The 24,141-nt window shown below is 41.4% G+C and overlaps 1 protein-coding gene across 3 annotated transcripts in view; it reads right to left on the bottom strand.

Moving 5' to 3' along the window:
- Nucleotides 1-3,097: 3,097 nt before the first annotated feature.
- RASSF8 (Ras association domain family member 8) overlaps nt 3,098-24,141 on the bottom strand; it is an 88,427-nt gene continuing 67,383 nt past the window's right edge. For all 3 annotated transcript variants that reach the window (XM_074587338.1, XM_074587359.1, XM_074587350.1), the window contains 4 exons: nt 22,896-23,091; nt 10,378-11,267; nt 6,503-6,647; nt 3,098-5,325 (listed from right to left, as the gene is read on the bottom strand). In XM_074587338.1, coding sequence (XP_074443439.1) covers nt 5,204-5,325; nt 6,503-6,647; nt 10,378-11,267; nt 22,896-22,998 — 1,260 coding nt within the window. In that variant the 5' untranslated portion in view covers nt 22,999-23,091 and the 3' untranslated portion in view covers nt 3,098-5,203. The remainder of the gene's footprint in view (nt 5,326-6,502; nt 6,648-10,377; nt 11,268-22,895; nt 23,092-24,141) is intronic.

Raw genomic sequence — 24,141 nt, 5'->3', positions numbered from 1 at the left:
ACATCTCCAAGTAAATTGCCATTTAGGAGTGTTCACTGTGTTCTAATGCTCGACACATGGCCATTTATGAAAGTGTTTGAGCTCTAGACACACCGAGCGTTACCGTGGCCTGCTTTCAGACTAAGTGGTTTTTGACAGACAGGGTTCCAGTAGCTGTATCACGAGATGTGCGCGAGATGTACACTGCAATTCCAGCGAACCATGAACTGTAAAGACCCAAAGTTTCAGAGGGGAATTTATTTTATGGGAGCATATCCAATATCTTTTGTCAACCGTTCATGAGAATAATAAAAAATAGAAGCTTTTTAAATGACAAAAAAATATAGTTACATATAATACAGATTTTCATCTTGCATTGAAGCAGAGCCGTAATAGAATGCTCACTCATGTTTTCACAGTTAGTTTGCATTGCTTCTGTAGGTTAAAGCGTCAGCAACTCAAATCTTCCAGTCAGAACCCCTAGTTAGTAGTGTCACGGGGTGATCACGAGAGTGTAGTTTTCTCCGTTTTACAAATAGAACAGGCATACTTGATCCATCTCAGAACTATTCAAATTTTGAGAAGTACCAGCTATGCTCGAAACAAGGTATCCTTGCTGCAACCGGAAGGTTTTTGAATCGGAACGTGCTTTTAGGCCCAATTCAGAAACACATCTACGGAATACTCAAGAATGTGCTTAAATCCCATTTGGTTCAAAGGGCCCAGAGTTGTTCCTTTGTGACCACCTCTGCTTGTTCTGCCCCTCACAGGCACTCCACACAGACTGGTACGAAGCATTAACCAGTATTTGATCACATGTGTAAGTTGCTTGCAAGACCACATAGGATTCAAGCATTCTGCAGCACTCCATTTACTTGAGACCTAAACACATTCGCTGCATGCATACATTTATGTATATACTACACACACTTACCCCCAGCCCCTTCTCACAATATTATTGCAATAATTCTTTGCTGGTATAACAGTTTATATACCAAGTTTCACTTCTTTAGCTTTCTACAAACATAGGAAAAAAAAAAGCGTCAGAAGAGAGCTAGAACAGCTTTCAATCAGTCACTACATTGGCATTGAAAGCTTTATTTTGAAAACTTTAAGCAGCAATACTGAATAAATAGACAGAATGATTGTTTTGTCATCTCCATACAACCGATGGCCTTCATCCAAAACATTAAAATACTGTAGCAAATAGAATAAACATGCATGTTTCAATGTTCTAAAAAAAAAAAAAAAAAGTGTAATATAAAAGTAACACTTTGACACTTAATTGTAATACAGTACAGACCATTAGAGACTATTTTCTGGAAAAAATATCTGAATACAGTTTTGTTATTTACATGGATCATTAAGGCCCAATTCACTCAAGTTAATGCACATCAGGAATTTATATGCTTCAAGATAACTCGCTAAAAATTACAAGATCAATTTTTTCACTTATACGATCCCAGTTCACTAAAATAACGCAATACTCTTCATGCTAAAAAGAAGGCAATTATTGCCCCAAGAGGAGATTTTTACTTCACTAGAGGATCTTTTTCCCTCTTACCTCACAATGAAAGCATATTTGCATATTGCTATTGCTAATGGTAGTTCTCTTCTCCAAGAACTTCCTTCCAACTTGCTAGGGTTTAGAAAAGCAAGTAATCTCAAAGCTAACATACCATTTCCAGAAGCAATTCAGGCACTTGGGAACCCAAGTCCCACTGAAACATAACAGGAGGCAGGTTCCTAGCCAACTTTTCAGAGTGGGACTTGGGTTTCTCCGTTGCTTGGGCATTCAGAACGTTTACCTTAGCCTTAACCTACTGGCTTCTCAAATGGTCAACCCTCCCCTTTTCCCCTAACAACATAGCATCACTGGCAAAAATAAACTGTATCCTCATGGATGAGAGAGGTAACACAGTTAATTTCCATTAGTAACAAATTACAGGAGTTCTCCATATAAATTCCCTATGCACTGGAAAATAGTGCTTGTGTATTCAACTATTTAACGCAAGCAAAAAACCCCATTTTTATCATGCTGGCCAGTAAATAATATGGCACTTGTTAAAATTAGTATGTCTAGCTTCCTTTCTGCTAATGCCCCATAAGTAAGTTTGAAACACTTCTGAAAATGATTTTTTTCTACATTTGTAAAGAAAGAGTGAGGTTTTGCAGTTGATCAGAAGCAAAATTCTTAATGCTGTAATGTGAGGAATTTTTATAACTGTAATACTTTGTTCAATTCACATTTAATGCAAGGGCATGCCATTTCTTTTTGGTTTATTTACAGAGAGGGTGAAAATGCTACAGAACTTTAGCCTGGGTGAAATTCAATAAGCAAAAGGAGTATGGTGGGGGCAGGGGAATTTGTCAGTGTCTCACAAATGACAGGTTTGGATACCAAGGTCTCTCCTTTGCCACAACAGTGGCTGAAGCTCTAAATGTTTTCCAGATCACCTTGACATCTGCTAAAGTCCTGACAAGGAGGGTCCCCTCAGTGATGATGCAGTGGCCACTCCTGAGCCAGCTCCAGACTGGCCGTTCTGGCTATTTTTTAACTTAAATGGCAAATTCCTTCCTTGATTCTATTACAAAGCCATAACTCAAGCCCTCCAAAGCTGCTTTCCCCCTTCCTTTTAATCCTTTTCCTTTCCTCCTCCATCTGTCTTAAAGAATAACCTGGCAGAGAAAGAGATCAGTTTTTATGATACAAGAGCCCAATCAGCTCAAACTGACATCTGTGGGAGATGGACCAGTCACAAAGTATGACAAAAACATTAGCTGGGTAAGTATGCTGATCTGCCTTAAAAATATTTTATCTCAGTACAAGACTGAAATTGCAACAGGCTTTTCCTTGTGTTTCCCCCCACCCCCATGCAGCATAATTTGGGCCAGACTTTGCAAGGTGCTGAGTGCCTCAGTTCTCTAACATCAAGAGGTGCTGAAGATGCAAGATATCCACTGGAGAGGGCCATTTTATTTCTGTAAATTGAACCCAGAATGTAAGGCATATATGCTCAAGTACCTTGGACAGATATTGTCCCCAAACTATGTATATTTTACACTTTTTTTTTTAATATATATATATACACATTCTTTTTTCTTTTTTTCTTTTTTTAATACAAAGTTATGGGCACAGTAAACATGAGCACAGAATTGTGATAAACAAACAGTAAAATCTGTGAGCACTGCAAAGATTCCTCAGGTAGGAACATCTCATTTTCCAGTTTGCTCACAAGGGAGGGGGGAAAAAAACCTGATAAGTTAAACAGTAAAAATTCAGGATGTATTTGGAAAGGTCCTTTATATATTCACAGGCTTGTCTGTTGCTGTTAGTCTAAATACAGCAGCATTTTTAGAATATATGATGCCATTAATAAGTGGAAAGGGAAAAAAATGCATTACACTGAAGAGTCCTTCATCTTCTACTACATCTTTTAAAACTTCCATTTGTCAGGAAGCTCCTTTTAAAAACTGAAACTTAAATTAACATTTATCTGCACATCAATAAATCAACATAAGAGGATGCTAAGAGTTAAACATTCTTAAGTATTATCCATGGCAAAAAGCTTGGAGTTTCCTACCAGTGGTAAAATCTTGACCCTACCAGGACTTCTGTCATTTTGCCACTGATTGAAGTCCAGGTGTTCAATACTGCAGTGAAAGCACGGTGACCCCCTCTCATGTCGAGGTGATCTCAAAGGTGGGGTTGACACAGTATGAGTTGCTGTTAGAACAGGAAATCCAAATACAACTAGGTAAGGCCCATCCCTTCTCTAACTCATCCATGGGGCCAGCCTCCTAATGTATACAAAGTGTCCCACTGATGCCAGTCACTTTCTCTACAAACTTGGTGTCCACTTTTAGCAATCTCATTTCAAGGCTTGTAACCAACATGCTGCTTGGTAGTGTACTTACTTTCTGCGTGGAAGCCATTTTTTCTAATTCTTAGTGTGACATCAAGATACAATAATGTTCTCTTTTCACATTTTTTGTAAAAAATGACTACCAAGGGTGTGAATTTCCTGTTTGTCAGCTTTATGTTCTGTAAGTGACTGAGCAGCAATACGTCTTTCAAAGCGACTAAAGGTCTACCATCTAACCCTGGGGACCTGGAATGAAATCCTGGCCCCACTCAAGTCAGTAGAAGATCTGCTATTGACTTCATGGGACTCTCTGCCAGGTTTCTTCCCTCCACAAAACTTGAGTGAAGTCTGGAAGGCTGGAAGAGAACGCTCATTTGTTTTGTGTTTTTTTTCTCCTCCAACAGCAAGATTTACGGCAAAACAAGAACACTGTAATGGCTACTGGAAAAAATGAAGTATAAAATCACACACAGTGAAAGCCTCCTACTCTCTTTTGGTAAGATATATGAAGACAACTTCTTACATTGTTCTTTTCTCAAAAGGCATATACAATGTGGCAAAATATTTCAAATATACATTCTATATAATAAAATATCATCTAACTAGTGCATCCTCAATCATATGCTGGAAATATTTTTACCAAGCCAAGGTTTATATTACATAAATCTTTTGAACACTAGGTGCTTTCATTCAAGGCAGATTCAACAGCAAATAAAACCCACAAGCTCACTTTTCAAGCCTTAAAAGGTAGCAATGGATGGAACATGACATATTATGACCACAACAGAAATTAACAAAGTCAGTGGTGAGAAACCATTTTAATGGTTCAGCACTCCACAGAACTCTGCTTTGATCAATGGTGGATGGTTGTACACGCAAATTAAAGTCACCTTGTCAGACTGACATACAGCCACATGTGATTATTCACAAGTTAAAAATAAAAATATAAAAGGTCAACATTCACACGTCCACTGATTAACGGGAATAAATTAAACCTCAGATAAGTTGCATACGTGGTTTCCTTCACCCTCAGTCTTTTATTTATGCCTATACAGGGAACGATACTTTCCCAAACACTTCTGAAGTGGCAAAAACAAATGAAGGTTTTTGCACTTTAGCTGTGTTGACAGCAAGTTCATCCTTGCCAATTATGAATCGAGACAGTTCCTCTGTCTCTTTAGCATCAGTGCACAGGTATGGCTCCAAGTGGTGAGTTGGAGGAAGAAGAAAAAAAAAATATGGTGGCTTAACAAAAAAAAAAAAATATATCTTCTTCCATTCATCATTGGCAGAATAAAACAAAAGTGTATCTTGTCCAGGGTACCTTGCTAGATCCTCTCCAGAAGAGGTATGTACTGTCATACATAAATGCCCTCTGGGTTAAAACCAGATGACAGGGGGTTCTGTAGAATCCGCAGGTTACTGGGGAGTTGCCTCGATGAGCCAGGGCGCTTCAGTGACCCAGACTGAAATGTTGGCTCTGCACAAGAAAAAGGGCAGTTAGAAAAGTCATCATCCAAGGGCGATGCCTGTACAACACCTTTCCTTTTCTCCCTGCTTAGTGCAGTGTGCGCTTAGTGCAGTGCAGAAAAACTAATACCACATACAATAAAAAAAAAATCAAATGCCTGACTAGGAAGTGATGAGATCTAAGGTGCGCACCTCCTACTCATTTCAAAACAGAAAGATTATACCTACTCAATATAATTACCCTCCCACAGGGAACATGCACATGGATGTATGCAATACGTTTATATAGTAACGTGCAGAAAGAGCTTGTATCTATACAGAACTCAAAGCTTCAGCTTCCTACCCACTTAAAAAAGAAAGTTCATACAAGTGCTGACATTTAAGGACTGGTTGTCTTCTCTTCTCTCCCCACCTACCTACCCTCCCCCAATGCCTTTTGGTTGGACAGTGTTCTGAGAGAAGGGACAGAACCAGCTAAAGGAGAGCACTGAGAGAAACAGGCCCCTTGCAAGCAGGGTACTGGGTAAAGCACACCACAGCAGAGGCTGAGCCACAACAGAGGAGTTTCTGCTTGTGCCACAGCTGTGACACGCATTCAAAGTGCTCCCAGGTTTCTCTCTAGGAAGTTCTGAATTCAGATGTGGGCATGTGCAGGACGCACTGATCTCACTAGGGGCAAAGTCAATTTGCACGTGCCGTAACAGCCATCTGTGCAGGACTTCTGGATGGCTGGCAGCCCAGCTGGATTAGCTCCTATTCGCATGCGGCTGCTGTCTGAGATTTCTTGAGACCCAGACACATTCCTTTTTCTACTTTGACAACACATCCCCCCAGAAGAGGAAGAACGCAAGCAAACAGCAATGTCAGATGTGGAATCATGTTGCATGCCAGCTTATATGCCTGCTGCCATGGCACCACACTTGAAAGCTACTGGCCTAGTGGGTTACTGGTAGAAGAAACACATGTCTAAGCACAGTGGGAGAGACGTTACCTACTTACTGCGCTTTATTTACAGCTTGCTAAACCCTTGGAATGAAAAGAAATATTTGACACTGCTTTCTTAATATTTTGCAAAGTTTGTCGCTATCAGAGCATTCACTCGACATGTGAGTGCTAGCATTAATGCAGCAGATAAATGCATTGCCATCCCTTTCTCCCGACCACCAAAAGCATTCTCAGCACCGCACCTCTCTCAAGCTCCACATGCGGGGCCTCCACCTCAACAGGGTCTGCTGGCAACACTGTGACCTTCGTTCCTGTTTGCTGGATGAACTGCTGGAGATTGACCTGTCGCAGCTCCTTTGTCAGTTGCTCTAGTTCTTGTTCCCTGTCCTATCAAGAAAGAGAAAACATCTGCTGAGCAGCAGCAAGCATAAAGCAGCATTTCAAGATGCAATTGGGCAACTAACGCTTCTCCTTTTGATGAGAAAGGCTCTGTTTTTTAAATTCAAATGCAAAGGGAAGAGTTGAAATGTATTTTACTCTCGTCATTTAGAAAGCAAATCAACACTCACTATTACTTATTAAGGGTTACTATGGTCCGTTTATATTGCTTCTTGGATGACTAGCAGATGTTTCTCATACCACCTGAGAAAATGCTGGAACGACACATGTGAGCAAATAAAGGTAATAGTGAGCAATCTGAAAAAATACATCAACTGAGCATGAGTCTGGCACCAAATCTTAGCTCTGCCAGAAGTGTCCAGCATGGCTTGGACAGCTTATTTAGTTTTTCTGTTCCTAAAAGGAGAATAAGTCCCTTCTCTTCTTGTTCTTTCCATTTTCTATTTAGAGCATAATTTTTTATGGACAGAACTCTCTCAGTCCGCAAGCGTACTGTGTTTTGTACAATGAGGCCAAATCCTGGCTGGTTCACCACCCCTTCACAAGCACAGAGGATGACCATTTAGGATCTTGCTCAAGGCTCTCTAATTCTGGCATGTTATGCAAAACCTACAGCTCTGATAGATTACAAGAGTCTTAGACTACAATTATTATTCCCCCCCCTCCCCCGATTCAGCTTCATTAGCAGACAGCTGCATGTGGTACTCTTCCACAGCCAGGATGGGCCTCACCTGTTGTCCACACAGGGGATGGGCAAGATACCCAGATGCCAGGCAGCACGTCTGTGCAGTGCGTACCACTACATCTTCATTTTGGCAAGAGATGGAGGTTGAGTCAACCTTCTTTTCCCTAATTATCTTGTGTAAGCAGAGTTCTACATGAACTCAGACAAGGACTGGGGCGGAATAGTTTGGTGGATCTGTTCTAGGAACAGTGCCCAACAGCATAGCCCTTATTCACTTTAAACTTGCAGTAAGGTCACAGTTGAGGCTGAAGCCAACAGTTAGTGAGAAAATTAACACAAATAACCTGATGTCTAAATTAGGACCTTATAAATGTCAATTGCTTTGTTGCTGATGTGTTTGTTTGACCTGTTCAGTCAATGCGTATCACGTGGTTGGTCTCAACTTTCTGTGCTAGACTTGTGTTTCCATTCATCAGCTACAAGCTTTCAGAGAAACAGGATTGAGAAATGGAACCCAGGCCACCTCCAAATTTTAATGCAATTCTCCAGAAAAAAAAATCTTCAATTTATTTTAGGTCTATTAGACTCTACAACTGGGCACTTGGGATACAGGAACTTCTCAACTGTCTCTACTTATTGCAATGTTAATTCTGCAGCTCCATGTTCTATAAGATTTTAACAAAGTTGTTGCTGAAGGGAATTCAGTGGGCTTTTTTAAAAAAATGCAATTGGTGAGATACACAGGTTAGCAGAACTAACATCATAAATAATTTGTTCTAGACATTTCTCGACTTCCACAGGAAATAAGGTAAAAAAGTTAAGTATCACCCCAAATCCTACTGGTTTATGCTCTTAAATTTAGTACCTAATTGTGAAACTTCAGTGAGATCTTTTACCTGAAGAAGGGTGGGGTTTGGGTTTTTTGGTTTTGGTTGGGTTTTTTTTTGCATTTAAAAATCTTTCTCTAGAAACAGGGCCAGCAGAGTGCTGCATCTGATCCTTAAGTGAACACAGTCTCATATTGTTGGAAAGTAACGTTATCGAGGTGGCTAAAATAAAGGAAGATGTAGAACATTGCTAGAAATTTCTCACATGCTACTAAAAAGTGCCACCTTCCTGTTCTTATCACTTGAAATCTAGTGAACCAAAATTTTCTTTCCTTCCTTACTGAAAGGTCTATAAAAACACCCATGCTCAACTCTTCTAATTTCAATTCAGCAGTTCTATGAATATTAATATTTAACTTTCAGCCTGCAAGAAAATATTTCTCGATTTCCTCCCCCCAAAACCGTGTAATACAGAGCTGAGTTTATTTTCTCCTGGACTTCCAGATTAGCGCACCTTTAGGTTTAGAACAAGCTTGGAAGATCTGAATTTAACGGAAACTTTCCCAAGAAAGTGAAACCCTAGCTTATGAAAAAAACAAAGTGAGAAAGATTTTGAACTCAATCATAGTCTCACTGAGTGTTACTGAAGATAGGTAAAATGTATGCAGAGGATTTGATGCTTTCTGTTTAGCGGAAATCCTTAAGTGTAGTGTGGTTGGAAACTTAGGATAGATAAATATGGCCCAAACTGCTTAGAGTTTTCATCAATTTTGCTTTGGATGAAGAGATTACATTTTTTTTCCCTCCTCATGTAGTAAACCCAGCTTATACTGACATGGTTCCAGGTGCTCAGGGGTTAGGGTGCAAAATCCCTTTACATACTTACAGCAGAATCACCTTACTGCAACTGCAGCACCGTCCAACATCGTAACTATGAACCCCAGGAATACAGCAAGAATCACAACACAAACTGATGTGTGGTGCCTCAGTCCTATCTTACGTGGCACATGAAAACCCTAGGAGCCACAATCTTTCCTTCACCTCATCCAGCTAGCAGCTGGATTTCCATTTATATTTATTCTTTCACGCTCTGTCAAGTTCCAAGTGATATCATTAACTTTAGCAAGGAACTAGAGACTGGATTCTCTTTTGACACATGTGCCACGAATGCCTGAGGTGCAGAGAAAATAAAATCCTGAACACCAACAAGTCCGACAGGAAAAGGGAGATGCTATTTTTTAAAGCAAAAGCCCCGTAAGCTGACAGTTATTTTAGCCGCTGTTGGACTGTTCTTTTTAATTCATCTATTTTGGTGCCAGATAAACCTAGCAAGAAACAGAAGTTTAGCCTCAGAAAAGGCTATGATGGTGCAAACTTCCCTGAAATTTAACAGTATAAAGCACTAAGCTGCCAAGGTCTAGGACCTAAATCCTCACGATATCTATCCCCAAACCAAAAGGGATTTGAAGACTAATACTTTTAAAGGCATTAGGCCGAGAGCACTACGGTCCCATTTAGCACCCAGCAGTACCTCTATTCCCCACTAGCCCTAAATGCGCTATTGTTCATGCAGGAGATATTATTTGCCCGAGGTGTAAAGGAGTCCAGACCCACTAGCACAGCAGCACCTCGCTGGAGCTAGTGAGGAATCCCTCTCAGCAGGGCAAGGTGGCCAGATGCTTTGCCATCGGTGCAGCCATACTGCTCTTCGCTAGTTTAGCTGACATTAGTGCTGGTGTTTCTCTATCGTGGACCACTGCGTGGTGAAGATACGCTTCGAGTGATTTCTCAGAGGTCACCAGGCAGTCAGGGAACAGCAGCAAACCAAAGCTGTAACCGATGGGAAAGAAACTGAGGCGGCACATAAATAAACGAGAGGTTTTGTGGCATTCATCTCCAACCCTGCAGTCCACCCAGGCCTTCTGAATGGCCAGGAGCACATCCACAAAAACGTCTGATGGTTTATCTTTAGACAAAGAACTAACTACTGTTTTTCTTTTCAGGCTATTTGAATGAGTAAAATACACATAGATGAAATAAAAATTGTATGCTTTTCAAAAAAAAAAAAAATACACTTGAAAATGAAAGCAACGCTTCCTTTTACCCAAATTCACTGTGGAAACTTTCTCATGTTTTCCTTCATGTGCTCCAAATCTCTGTAAGAAAAATTCATTACAGTTGGTACAGATAAAAAGGACATTCTTACCTGTAACCGTTTGGTAGCTTGGCCCAGAGACCTTTCTACAGCTTTAATGCCATTTTCCAGTCTCAGACTCTGCTGGCCCTGAATATCAATTTCACCCTTCACCTTCTCGATCTTTTCCTTGACCTCTTCTTCATTCACTTGGGACTCTTGAACTTCCCGCTGCAACTTCTCTGCCTCGAGGCCGCTTTCCATGTTGTGGATCTGAGACAGGTAGTCCTTCAGCTTGCTCTCGCACTCCAGGATCCTCTGCCTCATCTCCTGCAGCTGCTCCTTCAGTTGTTTTTCGTTCTCCTGTTCGATCTGCAGCTCGTTTTCCCAGAACTCTTCCTCTTCAATCTCTACTTCGTTCCTTTTGATCTTCTGCTCTAGCTTGAGGATTTCTTCTTCCAGGCTGGAGTTATACTTTTGTTCCCAGTAGCGGATCTCGGCTTCGTTGGACTCCAGCTGTTTCTCAATGCACTGAAGTTTCTCTGTCTGGAGGTGGATCAATTTCTTCAACTCGTCTGCTGTTGTTTTACAGTTGTTGAGCACCTTTTGCTTGAACTCGGATTCTTTGCTCTTCCCAAAGATGTCCATTAACCCTTTGGCCCCCCCGGTGAAGGTGAGTGATTTCCTTTTCGGCTCCCTCCTCTTCATGGATTTGTCGCCGGGAGGCCTCAGCTTGGCCAGGGGCGGCAAGCTTTGCCGGTACAGAGTCCTCTCGGGGATGCGAGCCACGCTGTCCGAAGTCGGCCGCTCGCTCAGGGAGGGCCCGGTGCGGCGCAGGATCAGCTGCACGTCGCTCGCGTACTGTCCCCACTTGTTGAGCGACACGATGGGGTTCTCGTGCGGTGCCAGGTGCCGCTCCGTGTCCCGCCATTTCTCGATCAGCGTGTACCTGCCGGTGCGACCTGCAAGGCAAGCGCAGCCGTCAGCCGGGCGGCCCGCCAGGGGGCGCTGCCGGACAGCGACAGCCGCGGGCGCGCGGTGGGGACGGCGCGGGACCCGGGCGCCCCCTGGCGGCCGCGCGGCCCCGCTCTCCCCCCCCGGGCCCGCCGGGGCAGCGGGGGCGCGGAGAGGGGAAGCCGCGGAGAGGGGAAGCCGCGGGGCCGCCTCAGGGGCGCGTGCACCTGCGGGCGCTGCCCTCCCCGCAGAGGGAGCAGCACAGTCCTCAGCGCGATCTTCTCAGGTGAGAGGAATGCCTGCTCCTTCATTTACCGAGCTGACTGAGCACAGCGTCTACGCGTTACTTATTTTAATTGCAAACTACCTCAGGAATATCCTCTCCGCAAGCAGCAGTAACTGAACAAGCGAGCGCCGATTTACATGGCACACACAACTCCGGGGCTGCTTTCAGATTTGAAGTCGCTGAAATTAAAACAAGTAACCTGGTGATGCTGGTATCTAGCAAAGAAATACATCAAACACACATCTCTAGAGGAAGAAAACAAGAATAGAAAGAGTTCCACATCTTTCACACAGCCAGAAAGAGAAATCAAACACTGGAGTGGATGTATTTGCTTTTAAACTATATCATCCATCAGAGACAACTGTTAACGACTGAGTGAGCCTTAGTTCACCATCTTGTCCCCCAGCCCCGTTAGCTGAGGCACTGGGGAAAGCCGGCCCAAGGCCACGGCAGCATTACGCCAGCTCACGTGGCCCGTGGCAGCGCCGCTGACGTGACAAACCTTCATAGAGCAGAAGGGATGAGCGCGGCAGAGGCTGCCCCAAAGGGAAAGGGGCAAGTTGAGCTCCCCGCACAGACTCCTCATCTGTAAGAGCAGCTCACAAGTCCCCCCTGCGGTACACAGCCTTCAGGAAGGTGCTCAAATCCTTAACTGTCAGGATGTTTTCTGACCTCTACACTGACAACTAGCTGTATGATGCAATATGGTTTACGTTTAGGGTACGAAGAAGTAAAACTTATGTCTAAAGTTCATTTGTGCTGCTACCGTACATACTTAATTGAGTCTCCTCTGACACTCCTTATAGGATGCTTTGAATGCATCAAAAATACAACATTTGAGGTTTTCCACTATTTTTATTTTTTCTAACCACTCTTACTACTTTGAGATGTAGCATTCCCCAAATGCAGGAGAAAGTTTCCCTTATCATGAAAGTGACTTCACTTAAAAGCCACAGAATTGTTTACAAAAAGATGTGAAAGATCAACTGCTTTTAAAGCATGTGATCCTGATGAATTTCTGAACAACTACACAATTGGCATTAGCCTTAAAAACATCATTAGCTATTTTAACGCATTACATATATCCACTTCCATGGCAGATCATCATTCAAACCAGGATTTATTTCAGCACATAAATACCTAAAATACCTGTCATATATGCAACTGAGTGGGGGAGTTGGAATAAAAGACGGGTAGACATAGTGCTTAGTGATGGTTTTTATCAGAGTTAGGTTGATGGTTGGACTAGATGATCTGAAAGGTCCCTTCCAACCCAGGCAATGCTACGATCGTATGAAATGCAGTTATCAGTGGTAACCCATTTGATGCATTTTCTTTCCTTGCACCACCTGCCCAGCCACTGCACTTTTCCTAAAAGAACAAAAATATCCTAATCTCAGGCTGAAGAACTGCTTCCAGTCTCCAACCACAACACTCACACAGACTAACACACTATTAAGCCCCCCTAAAACCTGATATTGTCAGACCAGCCTTATAAAGAGCTCCCCGGGATATAGCTGCTGTGTTGGAAATGGTTCCTCTGATCTCACTGTTTCGCTCATGATGCAAAGAAAAACAACAACAACAGCAAAAAAATCAGTTGTACAGGCACCACCTAAAAAACAGGCTGCTTTGGCTGACGGGTCATACTAGTGGTAGTTAACTAGCCAAATAAGAGACCAAAATGCCCACGTTCACTTCCAAGTTAGGAGTGAGAGCTCAAATAGTACATGAAGATTTGACCGATAGAAGTCAGCAAAACAAGGCAAGCAGCATGGGAACAGCAATCCAATTCCCCTAATGCCTTACAAATAAATGACTTGAGGTAAGCACGGGGAGGTGGGGGGAATCTATCAGCATACCAACATGCTTGGCCAGCACTCTCAGAAACAGATTTAAAGTTTATTGTAATAAAGCACTTCAAAAACAAGTTCACTACGCCGAGATACAAAGTCAGAGATTTTTGCCAACCCACAATATTGTTCATTGATCCATGAAGATTTATAGTTTGTAGTAGGCACCACTGTTATTATAGGAAAAATAAACCTAGTGCTGTTTGCTGTTTGCCACAGCATACTAACAATAAAATCCCAGAGAAGAAAAATGAAGTAAAAACATACCACAGAACCCAGGACAAAGTTTGCATTTTACCACTCTATTTTGCTAATCTTAAAAGCTTTCAGCTTTAAGATTGTAATCATGGTAATGCTACTAATGTTCTTCTTATGTCAGAAGCAGCCAAGTTCAAAGAAGTCCTGAAATTGTAAACAAGAGCACCGCTAGGGGAGTGAGCAGCATGCAATTTCTTTTCACTTTGCTATTAAATGCACTACTTAAAGAAACATAACAAGAGGCAAAAACAAGGGCGGGGGGGGGGGGGGGGGAGGTGGGGAATAAAGCTAACAATCTCAACCAAAAGTGAATTAAGGAATTAAGTGAGGCACTTGCCAAGGACTATTTCCATCTTAGCTCAGGTGTCCAAATCAACACGTAGTTCTAAATAATGAACTCAGCACTCAAGATCCACATAAAAGAAAGTGTTTTGTAGAAGTAATACCTACCCAGTTCAAAAACCAGACCTGGAGTTCAGTACTGTTCTAAAACAAAGCTATCCTCATCTGCGATCATTACCTAGGTTTACTGTATTCAGCTACGTATGACACAGATTAACAATGCCTGGACAACCACAACTGTGATGTTAGCTTGCATGAGAAGGGATTAATTCACAAATGAAAGGGTGAATGAGTTAATTCAAAACTAATGAGAGAATATTTTAGAACACAGGCATCCTTAGAACAAACTGCTGGTTTTGATGTGCTACCACTGAGCAGGAGAAAGCAGGCTGCTTGGGTTGTTGACAAAGAACAGTTCAACGCCTGCATGCTGCTTCTTGTCTTGTGTGTTGTCCATAAGCTTTCTGAAAAAGGTTGTGCTTACACAGCACCTGGCAGAACTCAGTCCTACCTCACTCACGCAAACCTTATAATTTTAAAAATTAGTTACTGTTGTATTCACGTAAAGCGCCCCGTATCAGCAATGTATGGAATTCATTAAACCACAGTGTGTTTTTCCCAGCCGCATATTGAACACATTGAATCTCATGCAGCTTTATAAACTATTTCCAGGTAAAGTTAGCTGAGCAGTCAATTCAAGGAGCTGCCAAAGCTGCCATTGTACTGATGTTCACAATGCATTATGTGCCTTGTCAAGGGACCCCTTACAACTTCTGAAATTAAACTTTTCTTTAAGAACATGTATGACTAGAACATATTAGACATATTGGGTCTTTTTTAGTACTTCTATCAAAGCTCGGTACTAATGAGAATGGTAGAGAAAACAATCCAGACAGCCCCAAACAAGCACCAGCAGTGCTGTGTTCTGCGGTAACCTCTTCAGAAAACAGCAGTTCAGGGACTGGAGAAAGCACAGAGCTTCTACACCCCATTCACTGGCCAGCTATTTCTCATTAATATTCTGTGCTGACCCACTGACCGTATAATGGTCCCCCACGTGGACCATATAATATTACCATCTCAAAACAACCATCAAGAATTTGTATGTTTTGCAAGAGAGCAAATGACAAGCTGTAACAGAAGTAGGTAGATTTTTACATATATAAAGCACACTGCACCCGCGCAAAGGGCAGTGTCAAGGTTAACAGGTTGCATTTACGCCTACGGCTACCTAAGCATACAAATTTTTATTAATTATTCTATTAATACAGGAACATTTTCAAAAGAATCTTTTATTTTAAAAATTAGAAAGATAAAAAAAGGAAATATACGGACTCAAGAACGCTGATGTTCTGATAGCCTGCAACTGGCTGTCATGAGTGGTTTGAACCCGGCTCTAACGCTGCCAGTTATCGCTTGGTCAATGGGACGTTAAGGAGCTAGCACAGTTGGTATCCTGGATCAGCCGCTACTCTGCTGTACAGCCAGGCAGCAAGCTCTGCATCTGAGAGCCCAGGTCACGTGCCCAACTGTTGTAGTCTTTAGTTTGGGATTGATGTAATTTGGTAATTTAAACACAGATTCCATTACAATGAATGGTGATTAAACTAATGAAATATAGAACAAGGTAACTGAACTTTTTTTTCTAGACTCTCAAGAGGTGGACTTTTAAATCACACTCCATAAAGGTCGTAGGACCCATGCAACTATTACTCACTTTAAGCTTCTCTATAGGCTTTAATATTTGGGGCTGACACAGTAGATACGAGTGACTATTTCTGCTGCCAAAAGTAAAAATGAAATTCCAAAGGAAAGCAACAGTAGTGTTTGTCATGCAACCCTTTTGGCAGGAATGTAACTTGAGAAGTCACCAATACTGTTGTTCAGGACAGAAATGATTCATCCCTTTTCTCCCTCACAAAAATGCATCATCCTCTACTTGCAAAGCATTTCAGGGACAGGCACTACATTTTTTGTATGCGGGTTGCGGGATCCACCATGTAAAAACATATCTGTGCTTTATCTTTCCAGTCAGGCTACAAAAGTTTATTCCAAGCACCAAGTAAGATCCAGCTTTTCATTAAGTGTCTCCCATGCTTCACAGCCAGGACCTGCAGCAGTGAGTCAGTGCAAGGGAGTCATTGCCCTGGTCTCATGTTATTTCTGGGAAAGGTGGCTAGATGAGCAGTCTTCAACATGGGGGTACATCTCCTTCCCTAGGGAAGGGGATAAGGTGGGCAAGAGCGGGCCTCTCTCTCTAGAGGTCACGCAGTCTTGTTCCCAGTTTCTCCTCTTTGCCCAGGATCACCAGGATGCACTTGGTGCCAGGGGAGCTGCTCTCTGGCAGGCATACTCCTAGCTCCCATTTTTCCCAGGCATCCCATTGCCTCTGCTGCTGCATTGCAGCTGTGCCAAAGACCCTTCCTGCAAGGTGGCACGCTGGCCAGAGTCTGAAAAAAGAAAAGGCAACTTCTGTCTTACATGCAAGTTTTAAGACTGCAAAAAGGAATCTGCATTAGTCTCGCTCTTGAGCTAAATCTGAATTAGCACGACTAACTCACAACAGTGCACAGTGAGAATATACAGACTGTCGCCTGTCTCTGCGCAGGTTTCCATGGAGGTAAAAAACAGGTATGCCGACACATGCCGACAAGCCAAACCCAGACTGCCCAGAGCTCTGGGGGCGCTGCTGATGCACCCCGTTCCCCAGCCTGACCCACTTAGTTTCCCAGAGATAGCCCTCTAGCTCTAGGCAAATGGATGCTGTCTTCCTTAGCAAGGTAACATAAAGAAAAATAATTGTACGTGGGTAAAATCTTGTGAGAACTCTTAACATGTGGAACACGTGGGAGAAAATGCTCTGTCTTACCAAAGGGGCAACAGCATTAACTCCTGAATATTTAACAGCACTGATAGAAAAGTAATTGCTGGCAATTTTAATAAACCCAGTATGATTTGAACTCAGTATCTTTGAAATATGAAGCTGATGTTTCATTCATTATGTGATACTTAAGTTAACATCCGTAGCAATTTAAAAAAAATACCATTCTAGCTACCTGAGAACTCATTAAACACCCGAGAAAGATTAAGAATAAAAAGCCCTTGAAAATAGAGGTTAGAGTTTGCGTTGCTCAGATTTCTTAACTCATGCCATAGTATGTACACACATGTATGCACACCTCAGAAAACAATGAAAATCAGAGTAGGGGTCCAGTCCCAGGAAAACATGCCCACAGAGATATAAAGGCTCAAGTCTAATGACAGTGAGGGCAGCCTGCTTAGTTCACTAGGTACAGCTGTGCTCACAATGCGATTATGTGTCTTTATCAGGACTGAAGCCTTAGATTGTTACTACTATCCGTTCACTCAAAAAAAGGGTATACAGGAGTTTATCATGATCTGACAAGACAAAGCACTTAAGAGTCATTTCATCCTTTCCACTGCCTTTTGTCTAAGCACCCTGACGTACCACACTTATTTTAGCCCCCTTTCCTAAATAGGTAAAACAATGCGGAGGAGCGGTTTGGCCGGGGTCAAACCGCAAGATACGGCAAAGCAGATAAAGCAGGCCAGGTCTCTGCCGCACATGCCACCGCTACACTAGACAGACCACATCATTCAAGGTGGCCACAAACCCTCCCCCACCCAACCACCGTGCCTTTCAGCAAGGTGACTGTCACTACATTTCTGAACTATTAAGTTTATATGATCACACCATGGGATCACCACAGCGTGCAGCTTTCTCGCACTTATTATCCCTCTTAATGTTGCTATTTGAAGCAGCAGAGAATGAAATTTTCGGGTCAAAAATAACACAAGTTTTAGTGATTCTTAGCAGTAAACTATATGATTAATTCAACGCTTCAGAACTTTAGTTTGTATGCAACAAATATTATTCCCTTTTTCTAATTCTCTTCAGACTCAGTGCTACAATTTAATTCAACCTCAGACTCTTTCTCTCTCTCAAAGTGTCTGACACCCAGCTCTGGCACTTGCTTTAGCAGAAATTATTTGGAGGATGGGACAAATACAAGAGACATCAACAAAGTGGTGTGATTTTTCCAGATACAACTCTGGTTGAGCCTCACAATTCTGTAATGCATGTTCGAAACAGCACGAACAAATCTGTCCTTTATTTTCATAAATACACCCCATTTATCTTTGAGGAAAAATACTTAACAGCAATAAAAAAAATTGACAGCTGCATTTGTTTAATTTTAAAAAGAGACAGCTGCACTTCTTGTTCAGTGAAGTGTTGCTCATACTCTCCTGATACTGTGCTACAGTCAGAAAACCAAAATCCACAGCACTATTTAAAGCAAGGCGGCCATTTTAATTATTTGCCACAGAAAATCATAGGGAGGGCAGAAAACAAAAGTGCATTTTGGCAAGAAATTCAAGCTTCGCTTCTCTGGGCTAAAATATTCTTTTTCTAGGAAACAAACACGTCATTCTGAGATGCACTCTAATCTCCAGAGAGAAAAGAAATCACAACAAATGCAGTAAAAACCCTCACGGGGGCTAGAAGTAGGAGAAGAACACTTCTAGAGAAACAGGGCAAGTATATTTATGACTGCGCTTATTCACCACCACATTCTTAAGCTTTTTAGATCTGAACAGACAACACCAAGTAAAAGCCAATTAAAAAACAACCTCTGGTTAAACAAAACTTGCATAAACTATCAGCTAAAACCATTAGCTCGCTCTCTTTTAGGATACCATCTGGTTTCCCCCTCAGTATTACAGTGATTTTTTTGAGAGGAGCCACTACGCTCACACACGCCCCATAAGTCCAGCTACTGCTTTGCAAAACAGACTCCTGACTGGATTCACCAATCATCTCATCATACACCCAGCTGAAAAGTATCAATAACTTTTTTGTTTGTTTTTCAGTTACCCAAAATTAAGAAAGAGGAACCAAAATGAACATGCAACATTTATATGAAGCCATTCTGGCATGATTTTTACAGAATGCCCAGAAAAGCTAGTGGAAGCAGAAAACCAGGCAGAATTTGCTGTCAAATGTACGTTTTTGAAACAGACAATGATGGACGTGATAAAATCTAGCTCATCTCTCCTGGCAAAAATATTTTTAAAACAAGACCCACCCGTGGTTCTCCATTTAAAGGGCGTGCTGTGGTATATTTTTACATTTTGGTGAAGGCTTAGTTTCTCATGATGAAATGATCACTTCTCCTATATGTATTATAAGGCGAAATCTTCCTCTTCGTAATTTGCAAGGAGCTTTAATTTAAAAAAAAAAAAAGAAAAGAAATAAAATAAAAAAAGAAATAAAGCAGCCCTGGATAAAACTCATAAAAGGTAGTATCAAGTGTTCTTCAAGATCCCAGTGGAAGGCGATTTCACTCTCTGGAAAACTTGTAACTTGATGTCTGCCTTGAACAGAATTCCAGTGACCCTCCCTCCAGCTAAGGCATTTCTAACTCTTTCTAAGTTAGAGACACAAACAATTAGAGTATCCAAAATTATATCCAATTGATATTATTCTTTCTTGCATTCTTTAAAATATATAGATGTGTTTTTAAAATAAGCTTTACTGGGATCACCAAGGAGACAAATCTCCTTTCTTTTTTTTTGTTTTAAAGAATGAGGTTTATTTGAAATTTTATTCAAACCCTTTAACTTCAAGACAAATAGAAATTAAAAAAACCCTTATTTTTACAGAAACTTGGAGTGCTCTCATGTCCTATTCTGCAATGATCAAGAGATGGACAACAGGGGAAGATCATAACGCAAGAACAGGTAACACAAATATTACCCATGAGGGGTACAGCCCCAAAGGAAGAGGGGCATGCAGGCTTTTCCACTGGAAGAGTTAATAGTGGCAGATACCAATTTTAAGGAATCAGTCGAGGAGCATTAGCCAGGCAAGTTAAGTGACAGAACTCCACTGCCAAAGAATTAGACTACACTTTGGGTATGGGACAGAACCTCCTACAAAGGGGCAGAGCCCAGCATGACTTGCTATTTTTGTTTGGCTAAAATAGCCCTAGTACAGAAGTTACTGCCTTTGCACTAAAAAAAACCAACCAAACAAACAAAAAAACCAAGACAACAAAACTTTTGTATCCTGAAGAAAGTTATTACTGAATTTCCATGACATGAGGGGAGAGTGAGAAAGTAAATAGATGGAAATCTTTTTGTTGCACTTACCAGAGCTGGAAATCAGGAGACATGGCCCTGCATTTGATGAAGTGACAGGAAACGAAATCTCTTGAAACACAAGAATTCCCATTTAAACATAAGGGAAAAACATCTGAACATCTTACTGGCCTGGGTGACTGAACACCAAAACAGGTGGCCCAGAGAGGTGGTGGAGTCTCCATCCTTGGCCGTGTTCAAAACCCGACTGCGCATGGTCCTGAGCAACCTGCGGTAGCTGGCCCCGCTTTGAGCAGCAGAGGTGGACTAGATGATATTCACAGGTGCCTTTCAACCACAACCTATTCCCTAATAATTTTGATTTTCCTATTTTTTGAAATACATTGTAAAGCTTTACTTTTCCTATCTCTAGAATAGAGGCAGTTTCAGATTGTCCATGAGAAGCTTCCTGAACGATGGCTGTCTTAATCCAAGTATCTATGGCTTGTGCGTTCTTCAGTGGTACAGATGTAAAATAAGTTAATTTGCAGATATTCCAGACACTGCACTTCAACACAAATAATATACCTATTGCGGTTCATCTTTCAGTCTCAGTGAAATACGAGGGGTGTGCGTGTGACATTTTCTAAGTCAAAGACCTTAGCCATAAACTGTAAGACACGATAAAACAAAAGGAGCATCTCAAAAACTTTGCAGACAGACCAACAGACAGACAAAATAACATTGAGTCCTGCTAAGCTATGCGACTGCCGAAGGAGCCAGACTGCAAAGTGGAAAATCCAATCAGAGCCAACCAAAGGAGGAAGCCAACTAAGACTGGCTTTTTTCCATCTCCAAATGTCAGGTGAGGACTAGAGGGATATATTTTAATAGATTCCCATTCAAATTTGAGGGACAAATATTCCTGGTAAGCTGGCACCTATAGCCAAATCAAAGGAGCAGACATATGGTTGCTTTTCTGATGAGCGGCCCGACAGGAGGGTTGGGAAAGCCCTATCTGCCAAAGACACGCAAGTGTAATTTATATGGTGTTTAATATTGTCCTAACAGCCGCAGCGAGTGAGAAACTGAAGCGCAATTACTCTAGGTGTTTTCTAGAGAGGGTCATTTGCCTCAGGAAGGAGTTTCCAAAGGATTATCCTAATTTGGCTTTGGTTGCAACCGAAATTTATCTCTGCATGGAACCAGAGTCGCATGCTGCAGATGAGCTAGTGACGCGTTACAGAAAAGGAAGCCTGCTGAGTTGACAAAGACTGTGTGTGTTTTCAAAGACTGATGTGAGCCTTTTCAGAGTTTAGGCTAATAACTAAAGATACAGAAAAAACAAAGATAAGTTACAAGGAGAACATTAAATTATTGTCTAGAACTGGGAGTCTGACATTTTTTGTTTTGTCAGAGGAGGCAAAGGAATCAGGACAAAAGAGATACTGAGAGCAAAGTAAAGAACAAAAGTCCATCACAACCAGTTTGTTTATTTTTTCTAAATGTAACACTCCTTAATCATTACTAGGAAATAATCATGCTAGCATAATTGTGTCTTAAAAAACCCTACAGGCAGAAAATGAGATATGGAAGCGATTCATAAACTAATTAATTAAATGAAAAGCTGCAACTCACACAAACAGTAAAAGCACGCTTAGCAGTTAACCATCAACTACAAGATTTTAGAGACATACTGACTTTCTACAATTTTTCAATGAAACCGTAAAAGGTATTTGATGCATATGGATAAGAGTATACACGTGCTAGCATTGTGATAGATATAAAATAAAAAAGTGCCGGTCTTCTGCTCCGTCAGATGAAAGTATATGGAAATGACACTCAGAAGTACACATTTAAATAAACAAACATCACAAGTTCACAGAAACTGACTTCGTGCTTACAGGGAGAATATCTAGTAGACATTCATGGCCCTAAGTTGTTTTTTATTAGAAAATTATTATTTTGCAGTTGAGTCAGACTGCTAACACAATCCTGCAAAATTGTTGGAATACTGAAAAATGCAAAAGCTAGCCCTTAAATTAAGAACTTAATTTTAGGTAAGACAGGTTTTAATGCCCAAATTTAAATAGCATGTAGAGTCAATTACAAAATTTTAGCAAAGAATAAGATTCGGCACAGGAAGCACTGAAGGGATGAAGCTGAGGCTTATTCAGGATGCTCTCAATCACTGGGAAAGATTTGACAACACTGTAATGCAGCCAGAAAGATTATTATTTTTTCCACTAAACTGTTCAGCAAACAGCTAACGCTGAACAGACTTCAGGTTACCCTTTCATTAGTACTGAGTTATGTGGTGTGCAGGAGTATGAGGAGAACTTGAAGGATCTATTTCATGGATCTATACTATACCCAATACAGCTAGGGATACTTACAATGTGTATCATTTCAATGAACATCATTAGCTTGCGAAAGCCAACCCATTATTTTGCACCGCTTTTATATTTCTTTGGTACTCAAACCAGTGACAATTTAGCATCTTCTTTAGTCCAGGCTGTATTTACAATGTCAAACGGCAGCATATTATTACTTAGATAATAAATTTGTTCTGAATGAAAGTTTATAGATGTCAAAGTGTTTCTTTTCTTTCTTTTTAACCCCTCTCCGGCAGGTTACAAATCAAAGGCTGCAAGTTTACGCTGCAAGGTTATCCCATGGTGCATTATATGTTCGTGCTATACTGACATGCAGTGCAACCCCACCTCCCCTTGGTTTAGCTTCATAGAAAAAGGTTCACCTTGGTTCCCAGACACCCAGCTGACAGAGTTACTTACCAATAGCTTGAGCAAGGGCTATTACAACTTCCTGGCATGTTGTGACTTCGGTGACCCCACACACAATTCTCTGGACTCCATCCACCCATACTTTGAGCTCCATGGTTCACCAGATCATCCAAGAGCCATGAATGCAAGTCAGTCAAGTCATACTTGCAGCTATACCAGAAATATTGCAGCAGACTTTGCTCAGCAGCTAGAATAGAGAAAAAAAATCCTGGTGTTTATAGTGAGGCATTACCAATTTAAAAAGTTAACAAATTGACCTCAACATCTATTGGGCAGAAGAGGCAACACAGCCTCCTTTCTTTAAAAATAGTAACAGGAATCAAACATCCCTTGCTCCGGCAATGTTTACCCATTCTCTAGACATACCAGAAGTTTCATTACAGTTTATTTCCTAAAATATTGAAAGTTATTACAAGAAGAGCACCAAGAGAAATAGCATTAAATACACAACTCCGGAATAATCTTGTAACAGTTTCCCGTAACAGGTGCCCCTCTTCCTTTATATACTGCCTCAACGTGTCAAGCGACTGGTTGTAGATGTTTTTAGTGTTTGTTCCATAATTCCTAGCAGGTGGCAGCGTAGCAAAACAAGGGGAAATATTTTTAATTACAACCATCTGTGAGAGTACAGAAGTAGATGAAGGTTCCTAGCCCCAACAAACCTGTGCATTTAGTACCACCACTGGAAAACCCAGAAAGCAAGGCGAGCAGTCGGACTCCTTCCTTCCTCCAAAACAAGGAGATGCATCAGGGAAAGTGTCATAGATGGGGTTTGACCCCTGCTGACACCGTGCTGGTTCTGTAAGGAAACAGACTTTCGCTGGAGTGTTATCCTACATTGCAAGGATAGTAAACCAAAAAGCAAGCCGTACCATCGAGGCTAGCCAGTTCTCGCTTTTGAGTGCGGGTTCTACTGCCTTTGCTGAAATAACACCAAAGTCATGCCAACTACTGTGATGTACTAGCTCCCAATTTCATTTTATGAAAGAAAATTCCCGAAGTTTGTAAATGGAAAAAATGTTCACAGGTTTGGTTTTTTTCTGAAGCAGAAGAAAAATCCCATGAGTCCAAGAATCTCATTCTGCAGTCAAATGCCAGAAAAAAACAGAAGCACAGAAATAGTTAGAAACCTAGAGAGCTAGGTTAGGACTTAGCAATGAGCTATTTGCCCTCTGCTATCTGGTTACCAACAGTTAAGCTGCTCAAGGTTTACCTAGTGTTAATTTCTAGATTAATT

This window comes from Larus michahellis, chromosome 1 (assembly GCF_964199755.1).
Source record: "Larus michahellis chromosome 1, bLarMic1.1, whole genome shotgun sequence".
Lineage (NCBI taxonomy): Eukaryota > Metazoa > Chordata > Aves > Charadriiformes > Laridae > Larus > Larus michahellis.
Note: the sequence above shows the minus strand (reverse complement) of the source record. Positions and strands in the feature narration are given on the sequence as shown.